This window comes from Heteronotia binoei, chromosome 9, assembly GCF_032191835.1.
Source record: "Heteronotia binoei isolate CCM8104 ecotype False Entrance Well chromosome 9, APGP_CSIRO_Hbin_v1, whole genome shotgun sequence".
In the NCBI taxonomy this organism is placed as follows: Eukaryota; Metazoa; Chordata; class Lepidosauria; order Squamata; family Gekkonidae; genus Heteronotia; species Heteronotia binoei.
The window spans coordinates 93,479,772-93,498,225 of record NC_083231.1 but is presented as its reverse complement, the minus strand read 5'-3'; the positions used below and the strand labels follow the sequence as shown (position 1 = coordinate 93,498,225).

Sequence of the window (18,454 nt, the reverse complement as noted above, 5' to 3'; positions counted from 1 at the left end):
TGAGGTAGGTTGAGCTGAGAGAGTTCTGAGAGAACTGGGACTGACCTAAGGTTACCCAGCTGGCTTCATATGAAGGAGAATGGGGAATCAGACATGGTTCTTCAAATTAGAGGCTGATTCCCTTAACCACACTGGCTATCTATTATATAAATAAATTAGATGTGTGTGTGTGTGTGTGTGTGTGTGTGTATGGCTAAATATTAGCATTTCTCCTAGACCATTTGAAGAAATTGAGTTTATTAAGTTGGTATAAAAAATTCAGCTGGCCAATGGCATCTAAAAAAACTGAGTCTGATCTATGCATACCAGGCTCTAAGTGAGACCTGGGGATCCGCTGGAATTACAGTTCATGTCCAGGCTACAGAAATGAGTTTCCCTGGAGAAAATGGCTGCTTTGGAGGGTGAAATCTATGGCATTATACCCCACTGAGGTTCCTGTTCCCCCCAGGCTCCATCCCCAAATCTCCAGGGGTTTTCTGACCCAGATCTAGCAACTTTACACTCCCCATCCCCACTAGTGGCTAGGGGGCACCTGGCTGATCACAGGTGCCTAGCCAGTGCCATTCTAAACAGTTACACCTTTCTGAGCCTATTCACTTCAGTGACACTGTAGGTTGCTAATGATGGCAGAGGGTAGGTTTCTGTTCCTCTTCATATGAAGCTGTTTGGGGAAACAGGAGCCGCTGCCTCTTCCCATTTTTGTCCCAACTTCATTCCTTTCTCACATCTCCCAGCCCATCACACTCTCAGTACAACTTGGCATTTAGTGTAATTCCAAGTTTAGATAGATTAGCAGAGCTGAGGGTAAAGGCCTTGCCACTGTTTCTTTCTGGAGATGTGATGGTATAAAAGGCAGAGAGGATACATAAAGTAAAATAGGGTTCCTCTTCTTACTACTTGTATCTGGTAATGGGACTCTTGAAGCTTATATTCTGAAAATCTGGACTTGAATGTAGTTCTCCTACTGCAGACCAACATGACTACTCTCTTGAAACTGTCTTCTTACTGGTGCACCAAATCTGCTATCTTCCAAATGGGAATTCAGAAAATTGTTTTGTGATAGATGCTGGGACTTATTTTTTACTCAATGAGGAAGAATGTCTTCTGGAGCAAGAAGCAGTCTCATCCAGACAACTGATTTTTGCTTACACACTCACAAAAAAATGCCACTGTTCATGCTGATCAAGTTTCATTTTCATATTTTGGCTAATGTAGGATAATTGGATTCCCAAGATAAACTCTTACTATCATGTGTGTACTGTGCTGCTGAAATAAACAGATAAATGGCTTAATTAGAAAGGAATGCAGTATCTGTGTATTTACTGATCAGTTCATGCTTCTTCAATTGGATTTTGTAATTTCTTTCAGTCATTAATATGGGATAATAGAATTGTAGAATCGTAGAGCTGGAAGGTACCTCCAGGGTCATCTAGTTCAACCCCCTGCAGAATGCAGGAAATTCCCAGATATTCCCTACACCCTCAGTTAACCCTGCTCCATGCTTATATTCTGAAATGTTTTTTGGAGAGCGCATGCATATTCTGGAAAACTGGTCACAGAAACGTTCCAGTTATGAAGTAGCTACCCATTGTTAATAATTACTTTAAATAATAAAAAAGCAAAAGTCTGCACTGTAGTTCAGTAATAGTTAATTGAATGAGGTGAAGTTGGTTCCATGCACAGTTGAACATCTTTTATTCTGTGGTATGTAACGATGAAAATCATTTGTAACATTGCAAAAGGTCAAGAGAGGAGATGATGCTTCCATGTTCCTGCCATTGGAGGGCTGGGAAAGTTGTATAAAAATGTGCAGAAATGGAACCTGCATTTAAAGGAATTGTATTTTAAACATACATTACCTTTGGCCAAAGAACTAATCCATAACTAAACTTTTGTCTGCAAGTAATATGGGACTGTACCAGTGGACTTAGCCAACACTTTGGTGTATACAAAAAGCAGGACTAGAAACACAGACATATGTGAGAAGTCCAATTTATTTGCTGTACCCCACTTGTGTTTTAAGTGTAAAAAAACCATTTCCTGTGTAACTTGAGAACCGTTTCCATGTCATATAACCCCATGCTGCTCTAGGGGTCATGGGGGGTGTAGCTGCCAACATGGTATCTTCTACATTAAAGAAGGTCCCAGTTGGCTTATACTTGCTGGTGAAGCAATCTCATCTTTCCTCTATTCTTTCCTGGACCCATTCCTTGAGCTGGGGTCACATCATACTGGAAAGTCAAATGGCTCCTGTTTGTGGGGGAGGGTAAACCTAGACTGGCCCTAGTGTGTTTGCTGGATCAGAATAAAAACATCTGTGCAACTGCTGTCATATATTTTTGGTCTTTGTGCAGCATTTAGTAGAGAGTCTTATGTAAGGATGAGTCACAGTGAATTGAAGAAGTGATTATAAACTCTTCAGAATCTGATATATATATTTTTCAGTCTGTCATTTTCTAGAAAGCTTTTCTGGAGGGAGAGTCAGCCCAGCTGGAGCTACAGCTTCTCAATAGGGGAGTAGAAGATGGTGAAATGAACCTGGGTGTGCTAATGGAGGGGGGGGGGGGGAATTTGATATCGCTGCTAACTGACAGAAGCAAAGTATAGTGTTTATATATATATATATATATATATATATATATAGTAAAAGCAATTGTCCTTTTTTGGGCGATTTTATGCATTTATACTTTATCTGTAGTCTGCCATTTGCAGAATGATACTTGTCATGATTTATATTCCGTTTACATGGGTTTCATCTGCTCAAGAGAGGGAAGGTGTTCATTTTTAGCTGCTGCTTTTCATTTCACTTTAAATGTTGAGGATGCTGCTGTTGGTTCAAGAATCTGCAGCCCTTCTATATTGTGAGAATGTGTTGTGAAATAGGAGCATTCAGAAGAAACATTTTTGCAAGGAGACTTGACTTAGAAAACAAGAGACTGTACATAAAAGCCCTTGCTGGAGAGAAGCTTTCAGTGTAACCTATATTATTTTATTTATTTATTTATTTTATTTATTTGGGATTTATATCCCGCCCTTCCCACGAATGGCTCAGGGCGGCTTCCAACAATTAATCAAACTTAAAAGTAAACAATTTCAAATATAAAACAGTTAAATAATTTAAGCAGTTAAAACATTAAAACAGAGTAATTCAGTTTCCTATGAACAGATGGCTGGCCAGTTTCCTCAAGTTGTTATCCTAGCTAAATGTAGGCTAGGTATAGGCTAGCCGGAAGAGGGTCGTCTTACAGGCCCTGCGGAACTGCGCCAAGTCCCGCAGGGCCCTCACCTCTTCCGGCAGCTGATTCCACCATACGGGGGCCATAACGGAGAAAGCCCTTTCCCTGGTGGCTTTCAGACGGGCTTCTTTTGGCCCGGGGATAGTGAGGAGATTTTGTGTTCCTGACCTCAGTGCTCTCTGGGGAACATGTGGGGAGAGACGGTCCTTCAGGTAGGCAGGTCCCAGGCCATATAGGGCTTTAAAGGTAATAACCAGCACCTTGTACCGGACTCGGTATATCACTGGAAGCCAGTGCAGAGTCCGGAGACCCGGCTGGATGTGTTCCCACTTTGGGAGACCCAATAACAGCCGGGCCGCAGCATTCTGCACCAGCTGCAGTTTCCGGGTCCGAGACAAGGGCAGCCCCATGTAGAGGGCGTTGCAGTAGTCCAACCTTGAGGTGACCGTAGCATGGATCACTGTTGCTAGGTCGTCGCGCTCCAGAAAGGGGGCCAGCTGCCTTGCCCGTCTAAGATGAAAAAATGCGGACTTGGCAGCGGCTGCTATCTGAGCCTCCATCTTTAAAGAAGGCTCCAATAGCACCCCCAAGCTCCTGACCCTGTCCGCCGCCATAAGCGGCGCACCATCAAAAGCCGGCAGGGGGATCCCCCTCCCCGGGCCGCGGCAGCCCAAGCAAAGGACCTCTGTCTTCGTAGGATTTAACTTCAGCCCACTCAGTCTGAGCCACTCAGCCACGGCCCGTAGTGCCTGGTCAAGGTTTTCCGGGGCGCAGACAGGCTGGCCATCCATCAGTAGATAGAGCTGGGTGTCATTATTATTTCCTGCTTCGCTCCTGCCCCTATTCAGTATAGCCTTAAAGAGTCTGTGTTGCCTTTTTATGGAATTCAGTATTGATTGCTCAATAAAATGGTGCTTTCACCCAGTCCTGAGCTTCATTTATTGCACCCCAAAACTCATAGCTTACAGCTTTTTGTGCACAATATTGCTTATAAAAACTGAGACAGTGCTTATGAAGAGAGAATGCTGGAGTGGTGCAGAATATAATGATGAGATACTCTGAGAAACTGTCACCCACTAAATCAGCATAGCTGCCTATCTGAAATTTTCTAAAATCTTTACAATACCAAATGATAACAACATTAATTCAGTCTAATAGAGAATTTGATATTTAGTGGGCAAGGTACAGATAAAGAAAGCGATTTTTGGAAGGGCTCACATGTGAGTGCTGCTCTTTTAACCCAAAATATGCAATGCTGTTCCAGTATGAAAGGTAGCAAATGTGACACTTGTTTTAAAAGGGGATCTGGGGGACCCCTTCTCTCCCAAATAAATTGGTGGAAAGCTGGATCAGAGTTAGACTTATTAACCATATTGTTAACTGCATGGAAAGCAAGCCCTTGTAAAGGAAGAATGAGCTTGGCTTTTGCAAAAGGAAGTCCTGCCTCTCTGATCTTTTCAAGTTTTTTTTTAGTGTAAAGAAACATAAATGGGATGAACCAGTAGATACAAAGATGGACTTCCAAAATGTGTTGATAAAGCCTCTCAGCCTCTCACACAGCCGGAGCTTTTTTTGTAGCAGGAACTCCTTTGCATATTAGGCCACACATCCCTGATGTAGCCAATCCTTACAGGGCCTACTGTAAGCTCCAGGAGGATTGGCTACATCAGGGGCGTGTGGCCTAATATGCAAAGGAATTCCTGCTACAAAAAAAGCCCTGAACACAGCATTCATGGGATAAGAGGACTGGCCAGTAACTGGTTAATGAAAAGAAAACAAATTATAAGAATAAATGGAACCTTTTCCACCATGGACCATTTTTATAATGGAGAGAAATAAATGGCACCCCTCCCACCAAAGTCCATGTTGGTACCATAGCTTTCTGCCTTAAGTATAAGTGACCTGAATTCTGGGGTCAGTGGTGGGAGGTCACATTTGCAGATAACACCACATTAGTATAGTAGTAGGAGAAAGAGGATGGGTCAAGATGACATTGTGAGATGGAAGAAATCATGGGCATGGTATGTGTAAATACAGTGGGTAAGGAGAGGGATAGATTATGTGGTGGACAGGAGGAACAATGAAGGTGGTGGTGATGACAAGAGCTGGAAATTGAAACAACATATCTGACTCTTAACAGTCAATTTATATTTTCATGTAAAGTCCTATAGCTCTGTTTTCCTGATGTTATTTATGTGTTGCATTTCCACATGACTACATAGGGGATTCCAGTGGCAGGGATGGATGACCAGATATTTATGCCACATGCTTCTTAATTTTTTATGCTGCACCGCATGATCTTTTTGTAGATATTCCACCACAATCCTGGCTGCTATAATAGCAAGTTTTTTAGTTTCATTGCAGGTGGCTGATCATAATTTATTTATACATTTGTCCTCTTCCTTCATCAGCGCATGTAGGAGGGACATTGAGAAGCCAAGATAATTTTCTGCAGTTTTTGCTATAGATTTAGAACACACTTGCAATTATAGTGCGTATCTCCCCATCACCAAAGAATATATTTTGTACGTGACCAGATTAATAGCAAGGAGGAAACACCATGTGTATTAGTTATTCAGATTTGGAACACATACCATTCTCTTAAGGGGTGCATTCACGCTTGTGTTTTACAGTAAGTTTGCCCTGGTATGTACAGCTACAAATGCGCAGTAGAGCCTGCACATGACTGAGCTCAGGGCAGTGTGCATGGGATTCTCAGCCTTATGTCCAGATGCAAACTGCCTAGATCAGCCTAGCTTCAGAACTCAAAGAACATCTTCAGACCATAAGATAGCATTTAATGCACTTTGCAAATTTAAAAAGTGCTCTATAAATAAATATAAGGATTATCCTTTAAATAGTGGGGAGATGGTTAAAGGACATTAGAAAGTGATTCTAATATTCTGCCCTGTTAACACATGAGTCAATCTCGTGTATTGATTGGACTTGAAGTGTCCTGTGTTCAAATCTCTACTAAGCTACAAAGCTGACTAGATAGCCTTGAATCGCTCATACATTCTCTCAGCCTGACTTAGTTTGTGGAGTTGCCATAAAGAGAACCAAGTATGCCATTTGGAGTTCCTTGGAGGATCAAAATGTGATAAACCAAAAAATGATCTTAATTAAATTTCTAAATTGACTGAAGTGGCATTTTCTGCTTTTCCTTTGTTTTACCAGTTTTACATAGCTGTAACCAATATATGAGCACATTGCCATCAATATATTGCCTAGATCAGGAACTCTCTGGGGGCGCAGCGTTTTAAGGAGCTGTCTTGTATGCGCAAGGCTCTCTGTACTTCCTTCCTAAGCCTGTCAAGTTTCCTATTAGCATAAACATGCATAAAAAGGCAAGGGCTAGTTATTAATAATAAGGCAGTCAGCTCCTCAAGAGTTCATTAAGAAGAGGATTTTTAACAGCAGGTTTCCAAGTGCTGGCATTTTGAGTTCATAACTTTGTTATATAAATGCAGGCAGATGGGGTGAATTCAGCGGGCAATGTTGTTCAGCAGGTCAGATTGTATTATGCTGATGGAGCCCTCCGGACTCAATTTCTGAGTCATATTTGCAGTGGTGGCTGAGAGGCAGAGATGTCCATCACTGAGCCAGATCTCTCTCCTCAGTTATTCTATGAGAGTTGAAAGAGAGAAGCACAGGCCTAGATTCTGCCCTTTTCTCCCTCTTGCAGTTTTAGGAAGACCCTCAAGCACTGGAAATCCTGTAGGCCATCTTTGCTAAGATAAGATATAGGGAGGGTTAAACAGCTATGCTCTGTATGAACAATAATGCAAATTAATAGCATTGTGACTTTTGGTCAGTCACTCTCTCTTAGCCTAAGCTACCTCACATGGTGGTTGTAAGGGCAAAATGGTATCTGTGAGAATGAGGTACACCACCCTGAGTATCTTGGATCAGTGGCAGGGTAAAAAAATGTAAATAAATTTTTGTTAGCTGTGGTCCCTCATTTGCTAAGTTCTCTGGCTGGAGTTGTCCTCCAGAACCTTCCATTATGCAAGTACCAATGCTACATTGTACTGTTCCCAGAAGTGGAGACACAAGAGAAAGACTGCAATAGTTGCTTGTGTTGTGTCATACATATTGCATCCTTCCTTGTGTTTCCACTTGCGCAGTGTCCAGAGAGCTCCCCCTCCTCAGCATCTGGAGCCATGTCAGAAGGGAAAGCAGCTAATAGGAACCACAAGAGCAGCCACTTCAGACTCACCACAGCTGGCAGGGGCTCAGCTAGAGCTGTAGAGGACTGAACTGACAGCAGAGGAAACAACAGCAGGTGTGACAACACCTCCTCACCAGGAGAAATAGGCAACTGGTAGGGAGGAGAGTAGAGAGAAAAACATCAGCATCAACATCAGTTCCGGATTAAACCCTGTGCAGGCCCTTAGGCAGACATAATCTTGGGGGGCCCCTCATAAATTATCTCAGAGTTGGAGCACCCATGGCCCCCACTGCAGCCTGCAGGTATCTTCTCAAAAGCCCCTTTAACAAAGCTGTGGGGGAGAAGTAGAGAGAGGTAAACGTGGAAACAACGCCAGCAGCCACATGAGGCAAATCAGACAGAGAGTGGCTCAGTTGCTGGCTGTGTGTGCAGGCTGGGAGGGCTGCAAGCAGGGGGGAAATGGGGGGGAAGCTGGCCCAGGGTTTATAAGCCAGTGTGGGGGCCTATAAGCCAGTGCCTACTTTGCCTAATTGTTAATCCAGCCCTGATCAGCATGGGCAGGCACTGGGGACAGACAACTGGCGAGAATTTCTTTTCAAGCAGGCCTCCTGGGATAGCCAATCAGAGGAAAGTGAAGAGGAAGGAAGGAACCAGCTTAGCCTTGCTCTGACAGGCTAGGCAATCCACATGGCAGGAGATCTGGGGAGACTGGAGAAGAGGCGAGGCCTTACTCAACCCATATATAGCCAACTGCACAACAAGCCAGGGAGGAATGAGAGGGCCTGAGGGAGCACAGGTTCAAGGAAGAGTGAGGAATTCCCTCCCCTGTCCATTCTGAGGCCTTGAAGCTCCCACACTGTTATGTGGCAAGATGGCTGAAGGCCAACAGGCTGGGATGGAGAGGGATCTCACATGTAAGGTTTCTGGGTACTATAATCTGTTGCAAGGAAAGTACTAGGCATTGTCTGAGCTCTTGCACCAGCAGAACTGTGCCAAGTCTGTTTATGTTTCTGCTTGCGTACTACTGAATCCAAGCCATTATCTCAGCAATCCCAAAAAGAAACTCTGTAAGGGAAGTCATTGATGTTACTCTTGTAAGGTAGATGGGAGACTGAGGTAAGTAGGGCTTTCCCAAGGCTATCCAGTGAATATGAATCGAGATTAGCACTGGAAATTTCCTATATCTCAATGTTAGCTACTGTGCTACGCATGTTCTTACCTGCTGATCTTACCTTTGGGATGAACCAAGGCCTGAGAAACCGGATATAATTCTGTTATCTTCCTACAGAGATAAGAAGAGAACTAAGGGCTGTCTTTCTTCCTCCTTGTAATTATTAATTACTCTTCATGGTTATTTCTTCTTATTCCCTGCCGTCTATAATTCATGAAGCAGATGGGGCAATACAGAAAGGTTCCTTCTTTAAGGGGAGGGGGTAGGAGCTCTGGGTCATTTACCATTTGTTTTCTCATGTTTTTCTATCCAGTATGCCTCCAGCTTTTAAACTGGGAGCAGTAAATTTTACCAACATATTTAAATCTTTTTTAAAAAATCAGTTTCATATGTCTCTAGCCTCGGGTGGCATAACCTTGATATGTGTTTCAAGACTGCAAGTGTAAAAGAAAGAACAAATCTTTAAATATTTGATGATTTAAAAAATAGAATATTGAACTGGCTCAGGAATTGCTTCTAAATCTCAGCTGGGTTTGTCATGTCTCTTTTCCTTCCTTAGAAGGTCCATTCTCTCCACCTGCTTCTCCACTTTTAAGGAGAGGGGTTTCTGTTGTATCTGGTTCTGTAAAAAGGTGCTGGAGAGAAACCTTCTCCACTGACCCCTTGTAGCTTCAGACTGTAACCCAGAGTTTGCATCAACATTTAAAATGTCCTTTTAAAAAACTTGAAAAATGTTTTTTTTAAAAAAAACCCTTTGAATGGACATGGCCAATTACTTTCTGGTTAATGAATAAATCATCTTTTATCACTTAAGAAACAGACAAGCTGCCCCAAGGATTTCAAACTCCAGTTGAAGAGCTTTTATTCTTTGCATGGGTTGACCTATTTCCTTGCTTATTTTTTAAATGAAATCTAAAACTGTTGAACTGTAGGTAATGGAGAGACTTTCCTCTAGGGCAGAAGTCAGTGTCCCAAGGCTATCTGCTGTTTTGCCTGATCCACACTCAAAATATTTCTTTTAGGTCTGCACAATAATTATTTAATAAAATAAATAAATATTTATGTATAGCCAAAGTATTATTTTTCCTAAAAGTATAAATATGTTTCGTATGGTTCTGCACATCATGAAGCTGTGATTGGATGGACCCCTGTTTAATTATCTCAGAATAACTAATGTTATAGACAATTCCATCATTTTGAATGGAGCCTTCCTCACCACTTAGTGATCAGGGAACCATTATTTGCTCTGTTGAAAAGACTTCTATTTGTGTCTCCACCAGGGGTGGAATTCTAGCAGGAGCTCCTTTGCATATTAGGCCACACACCCCTGATGTAGCCAATCTTCCAAGAACTTATAAGTCTCTTTTTTGTAAGCTCTTGGAGGATTGGCTACATCAGGGTGTATGGCCTAATATGCAAAGGAGTTCCTGCTAGAATTCTACCCCTGGTCTCCACCAAGAGGACAAACAACAATTTCCCAAGGTAAGTTCAGGTTGGAAAAATGGTAAAGTGGAGAGACTTATGCACCCGTTCCATGCACAGGGACCCTAATCCAAATCACGCCCAAGGGCACCAGGGCGTTAATTCAAGCATGGGACTCAAAGAACAAGTTTATCAACAAGGACTCATGAAGGACGCAAAGATTTTTGTAACTCATGGCTTAGTTCTGAAATTTAATGTGGGTCATAACATTCTGCACAGCCAATGTTGGCCCAGGTTTTTCGCACATTGTGTTGCACCTACTCTTTTCTTGAATACTTACCATGCTTCTGTGTTCCAAACAATAGTGCATTGAAGGTTCTGTGAGGTTTGCTCTAGGTATATTTTTAATATAAGAGCCACCGTTCTGGATTAGACCAGTGGTCTCTCTGGTCCAGCAGCTTGTTTATCACAGTGGTTGGTTATCCTAGAGACTCAACAAAACAGAGCATAGAGGTTGAGGTGTTGTCTCTTAGTATTGGTATTTGGAGGCAGGCAGATGACTACAAAGAGCAAAGAAGTGGGGGAGGGGGTCTGTTTCCTTTGCATGGCCTTTGATGCGAAGGGGAGGATATCTGGCAATCCATTTTCAGCCAGAAGCCTATGCAGGCTTGCATCTTTGTGTTTTATTGCTTCTTGCTGGTCTAAACTAAAATAAATCAGAGATCTCTGCTGCACACAGCTAACCTCAGGCAGCATTTAATTTTATTTTCGTCACTTTTTGCAGGATACATTTTATTCCATGGATTAAATCTGCACATTTAGCAAGTCTGTCAAACCAAAGGTGATAAAAGCAAGTGTATACTGTGTATGATTCTCTCTAGTGCAGCTGTGGAGATCACACCGCTGTATCTTGCACACTAATTGTGGATTATGTTAATTGTAGATAATTAAAACTCAGTGGAGACAATCCGCTGGGAACTTCTCATTGGTTTACTTCACTGAAAAGGATGGGATTTGCACAGCAGAGCTGCTTGCATGAAAAGGTCCCAGTAGATTGTGATCAGTGTCTTCAGTTTAAAAGGGAAGACTATTGTTTCTGTAAATCAGGCATCAACATATAAAGTATCTTCCCACTCCTCACCTCCAATATTCCCACAGCAGTGAGGCCTATAAGTTTAAAAGAGTATATTTCTATAGCATTTTGATGAAGTCTGTTGTTACTTTATTTATTTATTTAGGATTTATATCCCGCCCTTCCCACAAGTGGCTCAGGGCGGCTTACAACAAAGAGTTAAGCATAAAATTAGACTGACATTTAAATATGTAAGCATTTAAAATATTTAAAACATTTAAAACCTTAGAAACATTAAATATCACAGCAAAATATATATATATTACTGAATTCATGAAGAGCCTATTAGTTTTGAAGTGTATTTTGGTCTCTAGTGGAGCTTTTTCTCTCTCCCCCCTCTTTCTGGGGAAAGTGTGGTTGACTAGAGAACAGAGTCTGACTGTTCTGAAGAAGGAAGGCTGTGCTGGAGAATAGTAAGATGGAGAGGGGAGCCTGTCATAGGATCTCCTGTAACCCCTACACTGGGCTTGTAGCTTCATGTGTGTAGGTATGTGAGGGATAGTTTCTCCAGTCCTGAGGAATCCTACCTTCCAGAACTGTTAAAGCTGCAAAAGGGGAAGAGCATCTGATAGATGGTAGCATCTTCTATTAGATATGGCAATTAAATTAGGGCTGGGAGGGATGCAAATCAGTTTTCATCAAACGCGATGCTGCTATGTAGCATTAAGAGTAAAAGGTCAAAATCACCTTGTCTTGTGACATACTGCTGAGTTCAGAACTGGATGGATGGACACCCTGCTTCGTGGTGGTGGAAAATGCATCCAATTTATGGCAACTCCATAGAGTTTTCAAGGCAAGAGACATTCAGAGGTGGTTTGCCATTGCCTGCCTCTGTGTAGAGACCTTGGCCTTTCTTGGTGGTCTCCCATCCAAATATTGACTAGAGCTGACCTTGTTTAGCCTCTGAGATCTGACAAGATCAGGCTAGCCTGGGCTTACTTAGTTTCAGGGCAAATGCAGTACAGCTCTAGACTGCTGGGGATCTCGTCCTCCTATGATTCTTGTCTAGTTTCTAAGGGCTCAGAGCTCTTAATCTTATAGTGCCATCCATCAAGATTGCCTTAGGTAGGAGTGATGATTATATTGATATCTTCTTGTAATTTTGTTTATAAAACTCTGTTAACATTCAATATCTGTCTAAGCCCAAACTATTTAATGTATACAATGTCTTATATACAAAAAATGGGCAGAGCCCCAGACAGCTTAAAGCCATTATATTATGCTCCTTCACCTATAATGTCCAATTTTTTACTTTCCTCACCACTGGCTACACTATTGGAGTTAGATATGGAAAGCTGAATACCCTGTTCTGTTCAAATATTTTATTTATTTATTATTCAAATTTATATTCTGCCCTCCCTGTGAGCAGGCTCAGGGCAGATCACAACATAAAATAGACATATAAAAGCAATCAATATAAATAATTCAATCCAGTAAACCAATAAACATCATTAAAACACAGGGCTTCCAGCTTGACTCAATTTGTCTTCAACTTTGTGAATTGGGCTGCATACAGTATGTATGATAAATAATATCAGTGATGTCAGCAGCATCATGTGTGTGGGGGGGGGGGCTGAGATCTTTCTGGATGCCCAGTTGCCTCAACCAAAGGCTTGGGAATTTCACTATCTCTGCCTTTTACCTACCTTGCAGGGGTGTTGTGGAGACAATGCATGTTTTTGAGCAACTTGGAGAAAGTATAATTTATAATTAATGTAGCAAATAGTAAAGAGAACCACAAATCTTTTTCACACTTCTTGTGGCTCTGAGTTTGCTCATGGCTTTCTCTCCTTTCCCAACTCTCTCTGAATACAAAAGAATATTTGCTCATAATCATATCTATTTCCCTACTTTTTTCTTGCTACATCAGTTAGAGTTCCCAGCCTCCAGGAAGTGGCTGGAGACCTCCTGGTATTACAGCTGATATCCAGGCAACAGAGAATAGTTCACCTGGAGAAAATGGCTGCCTTGGAAGGTGGACTCTATGGCACTGAAGTCCCTCCTCTCTCCAAACCCTACCCTCTTCAGAATCTCTAGGTGTTTCGCAACTTGGAGCCGTCAACCCTGTACATCTTTGAACTGCAAACCTTATTAAGTAATAACTGCTTTCTGGAATATCAGCATCCAGTTATAGTATCGCAAGGGACCTCCAGAGGCAGGATTTCCTTTCAGCTACTTTCAACAGCATGCTTTTCACTCCCCCCCCCTTTTGTTTTTTTTACAAAATTCTGTTTTAATATATTTGTCTTTGCAGATACAGAGACAAGTGAAAAAATCCAGAAAAGCGGGATCCTCCAGGTGTTTGCAAGTCTCTTGACTCCGCAGTCTTCCTGCACTGCAAAAGTAGCTAACGTCATAGCAGAAGTAGCCAAAAATGGTGAGGTTTTCCACAAGGCCTTTTCTGCTGGAACATCTTCAGTTTTGCAGCTCACTTGTCAGTATGTTTTACTTCATTTATGTTTTCATTTTGTAGAATAGATGTTCTACCATCTCTCTCTCCCCAACCCAACCCAACCCACCCCTCTCCTTTTTGTTTTTGTTCAGCTTTGATAATAGATTAGTTCTTAGTCATTCATTTGCTAGATATATCAAAGCAGCGCTCCATTCCAATCCTTTTATACTGTCAACTGTTATAGAAAATCCATTGTGAATTTTTATTTGGCAAAAATATATATATATATAAAGGGTTTCATCGTTGTAACTGTTGGTATAATGGCAAAGTCTGAGGGTTATGTATAAACTCAGCAACCACTAATACTGTGCTATCTTTCATGCTATAAATTAGTCTGTTTTCCAGAATGCCCCTTTCAGATGCCATACTAGGCAAACAACATTTGCTGTAAGGCCAAATTTTAGAATTTTAAAAAAGAATATCGCTCAGAGCTATTCAGATACATGAGGCTGTAATGTATTTATTTAGAGAATATGTGCCAACTACCATTCCACATGGAAGTCCTCATAGTAATGTATCTTTCTCTTTCCCTTTTCCATCATATAAAAGCAAAGCATCCATGCATTTCAGAACATAAGCCTGTATCGTAACCAAACAACTTATCCATAGAATCATAGAACCGGAAGGAGCCATACAGGCCATCTAATCTAGCCTCCCGGCTCCATGCATGATCAGCCTAAAGCATCCTTGACAAGTGTTTGTCCAGCTGTTGTATGAAGACTTCCAGTGAGGGGGAGCTCACCACTTCCCCAGATTGTTGATTCCATTGCTGAACTACTGTTACTATTAGGTGTCCATTGTTCCAAACAGCGAGTGAGTGGTAGAATCTCAAAGCAGATCCCTACATAGAGCTGCTAAATTAGGGGGATACCTGGGCAAAAGATAAAATGTTCTAGTGCTGTCACATGTGGAGATGATGCTCTCCTTGATCAGAACTTAAAAACCACTTGCCAGAACTGGGGTGCTCAAGGCTAACAGCAAGATTTCAGGACCAGATTTTTCACTCAAATCTCAGGAAAATTCCCTCATAACAATCCCTCGTCACACATGACTTTTGTGCATACAGGTGCCATAGTCGCTAACATGGCCTATTAGTAGTCAAAGGGGATCCACTTTCCCCTTCTTCACTGGAGGGAAAACTGGTTGGATCCAGTCCATTTTAGGATGCTTCATTTCTATGCATGCTGTCCTCTTGGCTCTGAAATGGTTACTGTGCTTTGGAAGGATTTTGCATTATAATTGCAGTTATAGGAAAACATCTTCTGTATCTGTATCTCCCCAAACAACACTTTTGGAAGGTACATTGCTTTTTTAATTTTCATTTTGTAACTGGAGCACTGAATGACCTGCTCAAGGTCTGGCAGCAAGTCCATGATTGAAGAGGGATTCCCAAGCATCTCTGCTCTTAAGTCAAGCATTTGAAATTTGTGAAGGTTGGTAAGGATTGCTTTCATCTTAGTGCAATACTTCCACAGAGGTATTTAGTGCATAGCCTACTACATTGTGGCTACAGTGCTAGACTAAGGATCTAGGAGATCCAGGTTTGAATCTCATGGAAGCTTGTTGACTTTTGTTAAATGCTAGTCTCAGCCTAACCTATCCCACAGTGTTGTTATGAAAATTAAATGGAGAAGGGGAGAACTATGTAAGCTACTCTGGGTCCCCTTTGGGAAGATGAGTAAATAAGTAAAGGAAATACATTTTCTTTAAGCAATAGCTTTTGAAATTTTGTTTTACTTCCATAAACAGTTCCTGAGATCCTGTGTCGAAGCTGAGATGTTTCTTTTAGCCTCAGGGATGCAGTCATCTTAACAGTTTTTAATTGCGTTGTTTGGATTCTGTTTAATGTATAAGAGTGACAGAGCAATCATTGCCAATGTTCTAATCTGCCCTTCCTGTATCTAATACTTTCAAATGTTTAATTGTGAGCTCTTAAAATAGTTAAAACAAACCTACCAAAAGTGGGCAATAGCTAGCTAGCTAGCTAGTGGGCAATAGATAGCTAGAAAAAGTGCATGTAATGTGGGTTTTTTGTTAATTGAACTAGGGTATTTTTGTTATAGACAGAAATTAGTTTTCAAGCAGGGACGTAGCTGCAATGCTTCTGGCGAATGTATCTTTGGTAAAGGAAACTGTTTGCTGAAGGAGAAATGGTTCTGTTACCAAGAAGCCATCAATCCCCCAGCAAGTAGCCTTTAATTAAGCTTTTCTCTGTGGTTTGTAGAATTTATGCGCAATTCATGTGTGGAAGCTGGCTTGATCCCACCTCTGGTGCAGCTCTTAAACTGCAAAGATCAGGAAGTGCTTCTTCAAACAGGACGTGCCTTGGGCAACATATGCTATGACAGCCGTAAGTGTTCAAATATCAAAGTTTATTTTTTAAAAAATACTGTTGCTTGTTGTTCATTTTTGCCTACTTGTTTTGTTATGCCTAGTGCTGATTTTTGTAAGACATCTGTGGGTGCTGTCACAATTAAGACCGACTTGAATGACAGGCTGCCAGAAGTCCCAATTTTCTTTTAGTGCAAACAGCCAAATCCTTTGAAAATATAATGGGGTTTTGTGGACAGGCAGACAGATGTTTTGGGTTGTGATGTTTGTTTGTTTTTAAGCAAGACATGTCTTTTTTTCTGTGGATAATAATGATGGGATTAAAAAGAACCTGCAGCTTCACTCCAACATAGGCTGGATGGAATTTGCTTGCATATCTCACTGATTGCTATATTCGGCATCACAAATAAGTTGGTTCCTTGGAATTATGCACTGCACCTGCTTGCTGATATATGGGCTATAGAGTCTGTTGTGGAGAAATGGTGCCACACACAGAGTTATGCTAGTTGGAAAGCCTGATGCTGATCACCGCAACAGTTTGGTGCTATATTGTTATCTCAAGTTGTTTTCAGTATCTTCGTGTAGTTCTCAACAGAACAATTGCATATGGGGCCACCAATGAACAGAGTAGATTTTTTAATGGACACAGTAGATTATTTCCTGGTCAGATGATGGCGGTCAGATTCCATGACTCTGTTTAGCTAATTGAGGAGCCTTGCACTTTTTGAAGGACTCTTCTTAAAAGAGTAGTATCCCTAATGCAGTATTAAGATTTGTTATACAGCGTAGAAGTTATTTGTACACTAATTTTAGGGGTCCCCTTTGTAGGTCTGTTTTGATTGTTGGCCAGAGCATTAACTCCTTTTTAAGAGTTATAGCTTCCCTGTGTAAAAGTAGATATAGTATTCGTCTCTAGATTTATTTGAGTGTCTAGGAGAATGTTTGTGTCTGCAGTAGGAAGTTTGAATGAATAAAAAATTGAGAACTTTTGCTGTTGTACAGTTTTCTGTATAATAATTATCATTTCCATTGCCATAGTTCACAAGTTTTATAGTTCAATTACTGTTTTATTAAGCAACTAGGAATAAGACCCATTGCGGAGAAAAAATACAACAGGCTTTAGAAAGAGGCTCTGGGTGAGTGCCCCCCCTTGCTGTCTTCCCACCCACCCAAGTGAAGGCATTCACTCCCCCACCTCAAGGGGAGCTGATCCCTGCCATCTGGAGAGAAGTTGTAATTCTGAGTGATCTCCAGCCCTCACCTGGAGATTGGCAACAGTGGTTCCCCAGGAGGAAATGGAATTGCACCTGTCTGAGGTCCCACCCCTCCTCAAAACCCACCCTCTCCAAGCCCCACCCCTTAAATCTCCAGGAATTTCCTAATCTGGAGCTGGCAGCCATATCTCCTTCCCTTTATCTTGCCCTCTGACTTAAGCTTTCCATCTCCTTCCCCCTCCCTGCAGCCTCTACATAGGAAAAGGGGGAGGTCCCACTCTCTCCAAGCCTCACCCCTTAAATCTCCAGGAATTTCCTAACTTTGGCAACCATATCTCCTTCCTTTTATCTTACCTTCTGACTTCAGCTTTCCATCTTCTCCCCCCCTCCCTGCAGCCTCTACATAGGGAAAGGGGGAGGAGAATGATGTAAACTCCTTTGGGTCCCCACTGGGGAGGAGATAAATGAACAGTCTCTTGAAGTTATTCACGTCAAGTTGATATGATATTATGTGTGATATCATGTGTGATGGATATGCTGTGTATGGCCCATATACCTTCAGGGACATAGTCCAATATGTGGTCTGTTAATGCATTCTAGGAAGCAGCCCAACCACTGAGTATTCATGGGTGTGATCTCAGTGCATCACTCTTTAAAAACTCCCCTTTCCCTCAGAAACTTACCAAAGCTGAAATCTTAGGCTGCAGTCAGATTCCACAATTAAGCTCCTTGGTCTGGGGAGGCATTGCTGGAATATGGGTGGGGGAGGGGAGAGAGATTGCTATCTCCCAAAATTCTGAGACAACTGCATCACTATGGTGAAAAGGTACCTTTTTTGTCTGTCATGAATCTATTAGCTATCTACATTGGGTTACCTCATACTCTGAGAGTCAGTTTGGTGTAGTGGTTAAGTGTGCGGACTCTTATCTGGGAGAACCGGGTTTGATTCTCCACTCCTGCACCTGCACCTGCTAGCATGGCCTTGGGTCAGCCATAGCTCTGGCAGAGGTTGTCCTTGAAAGGGCAGCTGCCGTGAGAGCCCTCTCAGCCCCACCCACCTCACAGGGTGTCTGTTGTGGGGGAGGAAGGTAAAGGCGATTGTGAGCCGCTCTGAGACTCTTCGGCGTGGAGGGCGAGATATAAATCCAATTCTTCTTCTTCTTCATTGTTTGGGAGACGGTACAGCTCTTTGTATGATTTCTCACACCATTCATAATGTATCATATAGCTCTGTCAGGACTGGAAACAGAAGCGAATAATATTCCATGTGTGCAGGGCTTTTTTTATAGCAGGAATTCCTTTGCATAATAACCCACACACCCCTG

At 41.9% G+C, this 18,454-nt stretch overlaps 1 protein-coding gene across 9 annotated transcripts in view; it reads left to right on the top strand.

The window, feature by feature from the left end:
• RAP1GDS1 (Rap1 GTPase-GDP dissociation stimulator 1) overlaps positions 1–18,454 on the top strand; it is a 144,135-nt gene that overhangs the window by 59,916 nt on the left and 65,765 nt on the right. For 6 of the 9 annotated variants that reach the window (XM_060247021.1, XM_060247020.1, XM_060247016.1 and 3 more), the window contains exons 3-4: positions 13,387–13,509; positions 15,809–15,934. In XM_060247021.1, coding sequence (XP_060103004.1) covers positions 13,387–13,509; positions 15,809–15,934 — 249 coding nt within the window. Of the gene's footprint in view, positions 1–13,386; positions 13,571–15,808; positions 15,935–18,454 lie in introns of those variants that run through there. The other 3 variants (XM_060247025.1, XM_060247023.1, XM_060247024.1) reach the window with 2 other exon arrangements.